Source organism: Palaemon carinicauda, chromosome 30 (assembly GCF_036898095.1).
Source record: "Palaemon carinicauda isolate YSFRI2023 chromosome 30, ASM3689809v2, whole genome shotgun sequence".
NCBI lineage: Eukaryota > Metazoa > Arthropoda > Malacostraca > Decapoda > Palaemonidae > Palaemon > Palaemon carinicauda.
The window spans coordinates 54,571,969-54,584,419 of NC_090754.1; the positions used below are offsets into that span (position 1 = coordinate 54,571,969).

The 12,451-nt window shown below is 35.3% G+C and overlaps 1 protein-coding gene across 1 annotated transcript in view; it reads left to right on the forward strand.

The window, feature by feature from the left end:
• LOC137623535 (uncharacterized) overlaps positions 1-11,858 on the forward strand; it is a 27,007-nt gene extending 15,149 nt beyond the window's left edge. The window contains exons 7-12 of the mRNA XM_068354370.1: positions 287-466; positions 3,780-3,967; positions 5,322-6,337; positions 6,818-6,987; positions 8,580-8,796; positions 9,230-11,858. Of these exons, the coding sequence (XP_068210471.1) occupies positions 287-466; positions 3,780-3,967; positions 5,322-6,337; positions 6,818-6,987; positions 8,580-8,796; positions 9,230-9,405 (1,947 nt within the window). The 3' untranslated portion in view covers positions 9,406-11,858. The remainder of the gene's footprint in view (positions 1-286; positions 467-3,779; positions 3,968-5,321; positions 6,338-6,817; positions 6,988-8,579; positions 8,797-9,229) is intronic.
• Positions 11,859-12,451: the final 593 nt, after the last annotated feature.

Here is a 12,451-nt window from a genome sequence, read left to right on the forward strand (position 1 = left end):
TATAAAAACTTAGATAATTTTCTTTTCATCATTATGGCTACCATGGGGATGTTACCAGCCAACCATTGTACAAGAAGTGTGAATGTTGGTTGTCCTTTTTTATGAAAGTACAGCATGCAATACTAAGAGATGATCGTTCTGTTAAGTAGAGGGAATGAAAAACTAATAATTTGCAAATGATTATTGCTCCAATTTTATTGCTGTTATAGTTTAGTATATAATATTAATTATATTTCATATTTTTACAGTTATTGTCAGATGTTTTCATGTTGCCTTAATGTTCCAGCTTGTTGAACACGACATAGGTCGATACAGCGAATACCTGAAGGGGATTCTAAGAGAGAGCTTATCCGAGCAGTGTTCGACAGAGCATCTCGTTGGTCAGCTATTGGGTGTGGTTAAGGAGTTTTACATTCAGCTACGAGCCAATAACGTTTGTTTGCCAGAGATGGAACAGCTGTTTGAGGTTAGTAAGTTATAGGAATTTTGCTTACATTTTGTTGACCTGAGATAATTTTGTATTTGTGACGGAAGAATTTAGAATACTATATGTAATGGTGATTATTCTATAAATACAGTATAGAAGTATTATTTTCCAGTATTCATACTGTGGGGCATTAGATAAATGTCTTAGGCCATTTCTTAAACAGTCACATCATTGTGAAAGCATATTTTTTGAGGATCCATTTTATTCTAAAGCAGAAAATCTGCTCTTATCACTTTTTCTTGTAGGAAAATATCAAACACCGATATTGATGGTATGCCATAACTACTCTAATAGTGGCATTGCATATTGACATATGGTTATAAATTTAACTGCACCACCTTTATTCAGAAGATGCTCTTTGTTCCGTTGGGAATGTAATAATTTATACTGTATAGCAGCATCTTCAGCAACAGTGCATTTGGTGGTGTAAGTTTTCTATCACTGTAACTATTGGTAGCAGTAGGAGAATGATGGGGATACTTCTCATATGCCTTTTATCTTAGAAAGGGCCGATAGCATATTATTAATATTAATGGTTAAGCTACAACCCCATTTAGAAAAGCAAGATGGTATAAGCCCAATACCTGTAGCTCCAACAGGGAAAAATAGCCCAGTGAGGGAAGGAAATGAGGAAATGAATAAAAGATATAAGAAGTAATGAACAATTAAAATGAAATATTTTAAAAACATTTGACAATAAAACAGATATTTCATATGTAAACTATAAAAGGACTTATGTCAGCCTGTTCAACATAAAAACCTTTGCTGGAAGTTTGAACTTTTGAAGTTCTGCCGATCCAACTACATAGGGGTGTTGCCCTCCTCCCGTTCCCACACTTGTACCGTTTGGTATGTCGAAGCACGACAGTGAAGGGTGATGTGTCCAGTAATGACAAATTATGGTGCACGTATTTTTAGTGGAAACGTGTTTTTTAATGCCTTATCACTTGAAATTTGTTTGCAGAAATGAAGTATCAAATGTTGGTTATCAGGATTTTTAAAAATTTGGTTTACAAGTTTATTAACAATTGGTCGCACTGTTTGGTACGTCGAGGCACGACAATGAAGGGTGATGTGTACAGTAATGACAAATTATGGTGCAGGTATTTTTAGTGGAAACATGTTTTTTAATGCCTTATCACTTGAAATTTGTTTGCAGAAATGAAGCATCAAATGTAAATTTTTTTTTTTTTTTTTTTCCCCCAAGTTTATTAACAATTGGTTGGATAAGTAGTTTTCTATATCATGGTGATTTATAGAACATGACTAGAAGATTACTTATCCATCTTACTGTTTAATTTGTCTTGAGCGAACCAAGTTGGTATGCTTATCTGCTTGAAAACTTTAATACTTTATATGCAAAGGCTCACTTTGACATATACACAAAGGTTCACTTTGACATATACACAAAGGTTCACTTTGTCATATACACAAAGGTTCACTTTGACATATACACAAAGGTTCACTTTGACATATACACAAAGGCTCATTTTGAGACTCGCAATGTATTGGGATTTTGACGAGTAAACTTTGGATGATGGCTATGACCGTCGATGGGTATTAGTCTGGTACATGTTTTTATAAGTCATGACTAGAGTCTTACCCATTTATGGTGTTAGCTTTTGGCAACTTTATCCCAAGGAAGATTTGCGTAGAAGAATGGAGTATAAACCTAGGTAGGTATTGGATGTGAATGACTTAACCCTTTTACCCCCAGGCTATTTGGAAATTTCCAATCCTCAACCCCCAGGGGGTTTTTTCCCTGCACATTTTGCAGTATATATTTTTTTAAATTGCTCTAAAATCTTTAATTTTTGTCATAGAGAGGTCATGTTGGTCTCATTCTCTTGGAAAATGCCTGAATTTTTTCAAAATATTATCAAAAATATGAAAAAAAAAAATTTTATAGGATTTTTTTGCAAGGACGTACCGGTACGTCCATGGGGGGTAAAGGGATGGCTATTGTGAAACGTACCAGTACGTCCTTTTGGGGGTAAAAGGGTTAACATACCAGGTTGTGTCCCCTTCACAGTAAGGAGACTAGTGGAGTTTCATCTGTTAACCTAAGTGTCGTTTGTATAATCTTTTGAATAAGTGTTTTGTTTTCAATTAATTTTTCCATCCCAAATCTTTTTACTTCAACTCTTCTCATCACGGGGTCACCATGGAATGAGTTTGCGCCATTCTTTTAAATCCTGTACTATAACTGAATTCCCATTAAGTTTAGGTCATTATCTGTCTCCCCTTTTTCATGATGCCTTGGCCTTAGTAGTCTTTGTACTTTTACCTCTTGTTTATTGCTTTTCTGACCAATTGTTCCTCATCCTTTCTCACTACTCATTCTTTTTGAGATCACAGGTTTTTTTTCTCCACGTTTATGATCAATCCTATTTGTTTGTATAAAATCTTCCCATCATAGTCCAGCCATGAATCGTTACATAAATTAAATTCTTATCTAAATATAGTCCATTTTATTTGTCAGTAAATTTCTATTGCTAAAGAGTGATATAGTTGAATTCATCATAGTCCTTGTTCTCAGTTTTTTTGTAGTTTTGCAATCACTTTGTCCTGTGTGCCTGATGTAAAAGAAATGCTATAAGTCTTGCCCATAACTTCAACCAAATTCCTTTCCCTGTTTTCTTGTTTTATATACATCTTTATCCTCTACAATTTTGTACTCCATGGAGACTTTATTTAAATACAGTCAAGTTCACCCTCTCACATTTCCCACAACCATCTCATGGAAATTTTTCCTGATTTTACTTTCCACTTTGCCTCATTCTAGTCACCGTTAGTTTAGTTTTGTTTAGATTGATTTTCAGTTCTATTTTCTTTAATCTACTCTACCACCATTTAAACTTTAACACTATCTGTGCCTAACATTATGTTGTTAACACTGCTGTACGCAGAAACCAACTTAGGATATTATTTCCTTCACTTGGTAGCTTTCTTAGTTGCTTAATATCTCTTTCTCAAAGTATTAATAGTTTAGGTATCAAGTCACTGTTACTAAGTTCCTCAATTGGTTTTTTTTTTTTTTCTGTATTCATTTTGGTTTTTCCACTTTCTTACATACTGTATACATTCTATAGTGGATGCTTTCACACAGTTGGTGAAAGAGGTGTTGGTATGTTAAAAGAATTTTAATTTTCAGGTCAAAATTTAAAGATTTTAAAGTGTATCGGGATTCAAATGTCTACCTGTCCCACCCCTCAACCCCGAAGATGAGGAAACTTCATCGGAGGAGTTTTAAGAATTTACAGTCTCGTCTTGACACACGATTCTCTTTCAGGGTTTAATTGATAGTATGGATGAGAGCAAGATATTGTGGGCTGATCAGCAAAGCGAAGAGAAAGTTTTGCCGAAACCTTGTGATTCTTCGCTGCCTGTGTTGGATGTCGCTCGTATCACGCACCTTCCACTTTTGCCCAGTGTGTACATCTCTCCATCTGTGCCCAAGGAGTCTCAAAAGGTTTTTAGGTACAGAAGTCTACTTGTTTTTGTATCGGTTTTCAAGTTTAAATTATGGTTACCCATAATTTTCTGCAATATGTTTAAAAGTATTTTTATTTGTATTTATATAAGACTTAAAAGAAGCATGTTCACTTAGGTTTTGGGGCATTTTAACTCCTCCTTAGTGGAATATCATGTTTTGTATCTGTTGACCTAGTTAGATTTAATGGTTATACTTGGAGAGAAGTAACCAAGAAAGTTATATAGCTTACAAAATATTTTTTTTATGTTGTCAAAAGTTTGTTTTGTAAAAAAGGTGAAAGTGTTGCCAAGTTTTGATTAATGTCATTACACCTTATACTGTATGTATTTCCCAGGAGTCATATTATAAAGGTCATATATTCTCAATAATAAACTATTGGGTAGCACTGGTTTAGCTTGGATGATATTAGCTATGGGTAATTTGTAGACAAAACTATAATTGGTTATACTAATTTTTTTTTTGTTGAGTTATTTTTAGTCCTTTTAGTAAATGAGTACTCCATTCCATTTGTCTGTCTGTTACATGTAATTATAACTTTTTTAACACATTCAAAGGAGTTTGTCATATTTTTTTTCACAAATTTCACAGTATGAATGTATGTGCATGTAGGTAAAGTCCGTTTGCAAATCTTGCCTTGCTATTTTTAGTTTGATCGGAGTTGGTGGAAATAGAAATTATGGCTTGGGGCACTGCATCTGATTTTTTACCAAAACCATTTTTTTCTTTTTACCAAAACCATTTTCTCTTTACCAAAACCATTTTCTCTTTACCAAAACCATTTTCTCGGGAAATATTTTTATTTTCCCCTGAAAGAACCATTAAGTAATTATCATTTCGTGTATTGAAAGTTGACTAGAGACCATTTCAAGACCTAGAATGATTTCTTTCAATATGTAATAATTTAAATTTGAACATCCAAGGTACAATATTTTCAGTATGGTATAACAAGATACTGTGTTTAATATAAGGTTAAGCAGTCTAACAAACAAGAAGTATGGTATAAGAATTTAAATTTGATTTTATATCTCTCGAGTTAAGATGTGCCTCGCTCGGTGCTGGGTACAGTCTTAGTATTTCAGCAGTTCATTACTACGTACTTGTACGACACTGGGAAAAGCATTTTATGAACCAACTGACTAACATACAAAGTTATCCATTTGAATTTTTATAACCTTTCATGTTGAAACAAATTATAAAGACTGTTGTATTAAGGAATTCTTTTTATACCTTTAAATTGTTCGTGTTTATGCTTTAGGGAAAAATTCTGTCAATTACAAATTTTGTTGATGGATATGTTTTGTCTAATCTAAGTCTTCTAAAAATCTTTCTTCTTTCCAGGCGGTCCATAATGAAAACCAGCAAAAGTGTCCCTTCTCTAAACAATGCAAAGATGATGACTCTGTCAGAGAGTGCATCTCTCGTTGTAGAGGAATCCAAAGGTTTGAAGCTTGAAATAACCCCAAGAAATGAAGAGCATCCATTTCCAGAATCTCCAGTGGTGTCAACATACAGCCCTGGTGCTGTTGATTTCATACAAGAACCGTCTCCAGTTATTGGTAGTGCTTTTGCGCACAGAGGAAATTCACAGAATCATGCCGCCTCCTCCTCCTTACCAACGAACGGTGTAAATGTCCACTCTCCGTTAAATAATTCCTCTGGTTCAGAACCTAGTTATAGTTTGCCCACTATTACAACCACAGAAGAGTATCTGAGTGCGCCAGTCATTTCCAACGAATCCTATTTAACTTATCCACCTGATACTGGCAGTCATTTACCAGAAACTGGCATTCGTTTACAGGAGACTGGCAACCATTTACCGGAGGCTGGCAGTCACTTACCAGGATCGGTGCAAAAAGTCAAAAGCACACCTTCTTTATTCGTTAGTATGGTAAATAACGAAACAACCTCAAAGAGTAATGGAAATGTCTGTAATGATTTCAATACCACGGAATTGTTAGAAGACATTCAGCCTGTCGAATGCTCAATGAACGCCACGTATGCCATAACGCCTGCTAAAACCTTGAATGTGACAATGGATATGCCTTCTGACGTGAACATTCTCAATACTACTGTGGATCTTCCTAATAGAACGAGAGATGCACCACCTTACACTTGCTTAAGTACAACGAAAGCATTTAAAACTGATGACATCACTAATCCTGATGTGAGGAGCTGTATAGATAACATTATGGCTGGTAGTAAGGTGGCATTGAATACAACCATAGATTTAAGTGGCACTGGAGGGATACAAAGTGATGCTGTATGTGAAAACTGGAAAGAAAAAACGGCCTCGAAGCAGCTCTTCCAGTCAAAGGTTTTGGATTCTACATTTTCACTAGACAATACATCTTTTGGTAAGTATTACATTTAGGTTATATTATCCCTTTAACCCCCAGGCTATTTGGAAATTTCCAACCCTTAACCCCCAGGGGGTTATTTTTTTCCCGGCACATTTTGCAGTATATTTTTTTTAACTTGCTCTAACAGCCTTAATTTTTGTCATAGAGAGGTCAGGTTGGTCTCATTCTCTTGGAAAATGCCTGAATTTTTTTCTAAAAATTATCAAAAATATGAAAAAAATAATTTTTATAGCATTTTTTTGCAAGGACGTACCGGTACGTCCATGGGGGTAAAGGGATGGCTTTTGTGAAACGTACCAGTACGTCCTTTGGGGGTAAAAGGGTTATTTTCTATGGTTTTATTATCCTTGGACATAATGTATGTATTTGTATTTGCTTATTGTGTATTAGATAAGTATTCTAAGCTTGTTAAAATCTTTCAGGTGTGTGTATACTTGTATTTTATCTATCAATATGTTTGTAATTCATCTGCAGGCTGTTCGGCATTGGATTCGAAATCCCCCGTTCCAGCAACAAAGCCGGAGGTCCATAGTCAGTTACAGCGATCACCATTGGTGCCATTGGAGAACATACAGCCTCCACAAGCGTTGAAGGAGCCAGTATTCGGAAGCGGTAATGAAAAACTGATGCGGCCTCCAAGTTCGGTAAGTACTAATGTTGTTTTACTGAAGGATATGCTGTAAATGGTTTGAACCATAGTGTAACAATACCACTGAGTTTTGTCGTAAGACATTCATTGAGGGCTGATTAGTATTGTCACATCACATCATGCAGTGGATTGTAGAAGCTGACCAAACTGCTCTCAATTAGAGTATAACTAAAAGAAGAAGTTATAATGGAATAAAGTAACATTAAACTTCCCTTACCTCTCCTAAGGAGAGTGGAAGATTGTGGCAAGGAGATGGAGGAGAATGCTGCTCGAGAGGAGAGCCCCTCTATAAATATGTTGGGATTTTTTCTGTCACAGAGATTCACTTCAGGACATTTTCACTATAAAAACTGATAAAGAGGTTTGTGTGCCTCCTTTTTAAGAAGTTTATGAAATTATAAATATTGTCTCCTGATATTTTTCATCAACACTAACCCAGCCCAATTTGCCATCATATCCTTTATCAATGAACCAGTTATAGGATCCCAGTTGTCAATGAACCAGTTATAGGTTCCCAGTTGTCTTCCTCTTAAAAACTTATCCTCAGCTGCTGATCCAATTGAAGCTGTTGAATTTTGTCTGTTGTTAGTGCTGTGTCATGTGATTCTACCTACTCTTTACCATCATAAACTTTGGAGTCTATGGACTTCCTTGAAGAATTAGTGTTCTCAACCAGTCTCTGGTTCAAAGCCGTTGCGTCCCTCTCTGCTACATCCCGGCCACAATTTCCTGTAGACAGTTTATTGATCTGGAAGACATTTCCTCCCAGACCTTGTCAATTCTTAAAGTTAGATATTACCTGTTAGCTAATGGGCTTCATGAGAGGAGTCTTATTGTGGGGTAGGAATTAAACATTTAATGATGGTTTTTTGCTCTGTCCAAACTATAAATCTATTCTGTTTGCCTAGTTACCCAGGCTTTACTCTAGGACCTCCACATCATCCTAAGGTTGTCCTTTACCATGACTCATGCAAGTTCCTAAAGTTTTTTTTATCTTACGGGGCAAGATTTGGTATAACATTTTCTTGATTACCATATAAGTTATGTTCCTTGGTATTCAAAATGAGAGGTAAGGAATTCAAATTGAATGTTATCTAGAAAAGCATATATAGAAGCTAAAGTACAAATTGTCGAAATGAGAAAGTGGGCAAATGCGCATCGCCAACTACAGGTAGTTAGGAAACTTATAAATTAGTGCAACTAGAGTACAGAAGGGCAAATCGTCTAGCTGATTCCTTTTGCCATTTCTCAGACTTTTTGAGAAATGAAGAACAATGGTTAGCTGTGATTTTCTAGGATGGTAACTACAGTTTACTAAAGTGCAAATTAGAAACTTATTAAAGTGATCTGTAGAGTAGTGTTTTATAGACAATCGGCTATTTGTTAGAAATTAGTTTCTATTTCACATCTAAACTACTGCTGATGTATTGGAACACTAAAAGAACTTGCTTGTCTTATCCCATTTGCTTTAAATTCAGCTATGTGTTAGAAATTAGTTTCTATTTCACATCTAAACTACTGCTGATGTATTGTAATACTAAAAGAACTTGCTTGTCTTATCCCATTTGCTTTGAATTCTAATTTCAGACTAAAAAAATGACCAAACCTGGAATAATGTCATTTAAAGCAACTAAGGCCGCCTTACCTCGCATAACGAAGGGTCTGTTGTCCGCGAGTAAGACTCCCAGGACCCCTGGAACCAGTGGTGGGATGAGGAAGAGTTTGAGCACCTCGTCCCTCAACGTCAAACCCAACAGTGCAACGAAACAGATCCAAGAGTCTCCAGTTTTTAAGAGGAAATACGGTAAGGGTGATCCTTTACCGACAACATCTTAGCACACGATTTCTTTAGTTTTTTTCTTTAATAAAGTAAGCTTTTGTCATTGCAATTTACTTTATATATAAGTTAGGGAATTAGTTATTCTTATTGTTGACTAAGCGACAATTCTAGTTGGAAAAGCAGGGTATCTGAGTCCAACGGTTCCAACACTGAAAAGTAGCCCAGTGAAGAAAGGAATTAAAGAAATAATTAAACTACAAGAGAATTAATGAACCCTTAATGCAAAATGATTGGCTATAATTTTATGTTCAACAGTCTGAAGTACTGTATACTGTACAATAAAGTCGCCAGAACTTGATTTGCCTCAATTGTTAATATTTCTGTACATTTTCTTTACATATTTAGTGAGTTTAATAAATAGTTTGCAACTAATTTTATGCCCTGTTTGTATTTTCAGGACTTGGAAGTTCAATGACTAAAACAACCAGTTTTGTGGATATGAGAAATCAGGAGAACCTGCCGCCACCATCAAGTGGGAAGCTATTTACACCGAATCCTAAATCGTTGATTTATAAAGAAACCGTTTCATCGTTGGCGAAGCACAATTCGTTAAGGCAGCAGCAGAAAACATGAAGTTGTCCGTCATCTTGTCTTCAGTGCGAAATCAGAGAATTGTGTGGGATGGAGAAAGTCTCTCAAGGACCGGTAATGAATACTGTCGAGATATTTAAGAACGACGTAGATTTACAGGATCGGGGTTTATCTCTTTTGATCGCTAAAAATATCTGTGGGAATGTGGTTGAACAGCCAGCTATTAAATTGGAGACCAATGAAGACCCTGTTATTACCACAGAAAAGGAGCAGATGGAGTTGATGACAAAGTCCAAGCAAACTTCAATTGAACTTGTGGCCGAGTCCAACCAAACTTCACTAGACCTTGATGTTGGACTGATGGCCAAATCAGCCCAAACTTCAATGGAATCTATGGTGAAATTTAACCTAACTTCAATAGAACCTAGTATTAAAACGTTGGCCAAGTTCAACCAAACTTCGGTAGAATCTGATGTTGAAATAATGGTCAAGTCAAACAAAACTTCAATTGAACCTGATATTGAAAAAATGGCCGAGTTAAATCGGACTTTAATAGAACCTGTTATTAAACCGTTGGCCTCGTTCAACCAAACTTCAATAGAACCTGATATTGAACCAGTGGCTAAGTCCAACCTGACTTCAATAGAACCTGATATTGAACCAGTAGCCAAGTCCAGTCAAACTTCACTAGAACCTGATATTGAAGAAGTGGCCAGATCTAACCAAACTTCACTACTTGATATTGAACCATGGAGTATTCATCGAAGTTCATGGAAGTCGTCCTCTGGGATAATCCGCCGTCTGTCTCAATGCTTGTGGCTCCCAAAGAATTAGTTAGTAAGTGCCTTGAGCAATTTTCCAGCTTCTGGCTGTATTGTCCCACCGATTTATCAAACGTAAACGGTGTGTACATAGGTGAAATAATCATATATGTATTTTGTCCTGTATATAACTGTCATGTATTAACTATAGATAGACATTATTTTGATTAGATTTATAAAGGATGTTGGCTTTTAGTCTAATAGAAGTTAAATGTATTTTCAATATTCTTGAAGAAATAATTATATTGTTTTCTTATTCTGATAAAAATTTTCACATCTGATTTTAACTTTCTCTTAGTATTTCCTATTTCAACTGTTTCTTTTAGTATTTCATATTTCTTATCCTTTTTTCATAATTTTTTTCTTGAATATTCTTTTATGTATACCATATGTGCACTGGGCTTATCTCTACAGCATGAATACCTAAAATATTTTCATGTCGGCACTAAGTCTGAGGCCCCTGATTCTGTGTATCAAGTTAGATTTAATTAATGGCCTTGAAAATCTTTTTACTTTAATGTGGATTATCTCTTAGGTATTTTTAGACAATAACTTGAACTATGGATATAGGTGAAAGGATTTTATTTTAAACAAGGAACAATTTTTGATCGAATGGGAAAGGGTCGTATACAGGCTAACAATGATACCATTTGGTTATTGTACCAAAATATATTGCAACAGATTGTAAAATTTGTGGATCAAATTAATTTTCTAAAGAGTGCAATAAATCTTGAATCATAGCTTTATAAGTTTGTATATTGTATAGAATAGTTTTTGCTTTTATATAGCATTCTTTGCCATTATAAGTAACCTGTATGATTTGAAGATAATCCCTCAATAGTTATGAATCAATATAAATGTATCCTTTATATCAGTGGTTCTTAACCTTGTTGGAGGTACCGAACCCCACAAGTGTCATATTTACACTAATCGAACTCTTCATAGTTGGAAATATATATATAATATAGGTAAACAGAATAGGAAAAGAAAAAAAAAGTTAAAACTAAATATATCAGCATATATTTCAAATTCAAGACAGGTATATATTTTATTAGTGCACAATATTAACCAGGCATCATTTGCACACAGAACCACTGTGTTTAAAGAACAAAATCAACAATATGAACCTCACACAAAAACATAATGAATCCTTATTGCAAATCAGTCTTACATTTGCTGATGCCTCCGCCGAACCCCTGAGACTGCCTCACTGAACCCCCGGGGTTCGATCGAACACAGGTTAAGAACCACAGCTTTATATCATCTGTTCTAAGGTTCTTGCTGGTGGAGATATTTTGTCTTTGGTTTGATCTAGTGTGCTGGAGATCATTGCTCTTAAAAATCAGATTCCTACGAAGAATGGACCTGGGGACGTGCCATTTTTTTCCATAATGTATACTCGGTCCAGTTGAAGTGTTTGATAGTAATCTTTATGTCCAGCTTTGTCATTTTATAACTTGCTTTCAGTAATTATATAAACACTACATTTCCCCTTTCTTATCATTTTTTAGAATCTTTCCTATTGCTTATCTTCAAAACTTTCTCTTGGCCTATGTCACTTGAACTAACTTTTATACCTTCAAATTGCTATCTTTTTTATTAGCTTTCCAGGAGTTAACAGAAGATATATATTTTCTACTTTCTCCGTGATTATAAATAAATATATAATAAAAATGTGGGATTTCATTATGCATGATCCATTTGCAGTACAATGTTAATACGCCTTGGTAGAGATTAAAATTTTTTTAGGATTCGTAGGGCAATGTTGCATTCATTGGCTGACGGATGTTAAAAGTGTAGTAAATTAGTGCAGGGGCAAGAGAGAGTTATTTTTTTATTTGTAGGTCGTCAATTTGACACATGGAATTATTATAGCCTTTTATTTCGATGGTAGTATGGAGATGTAATAGATTTTTTGAAATATCCTGTATCTGTGACCTCAAGGTTGGATGTCTTGAAAAGACTAGTAGATTTAGCAGACCATCTGCACTTTGTATTCATTAGTGCGAGGAAAGTCTCTATCAGCATGTCTTGGTTAAAAGGACTAGTTGAATATGGTTTTCGGATCCTGTTAGCGAGACACTATTTGTTGAATGTCTCTGGCAAGTCTTTCAAGGCCCAAGTTTGTCATCTAGCCTTAACCCTTTCGCCCCCAAAGGACGTACAGGTATGTTCTTGCAAAACACTGTTATTTACATGTTTTTGATAACTTTATGAGAAACTTCAGGCATTTTCCAAAAGAATGAGACCAACATGACCTCTCTACG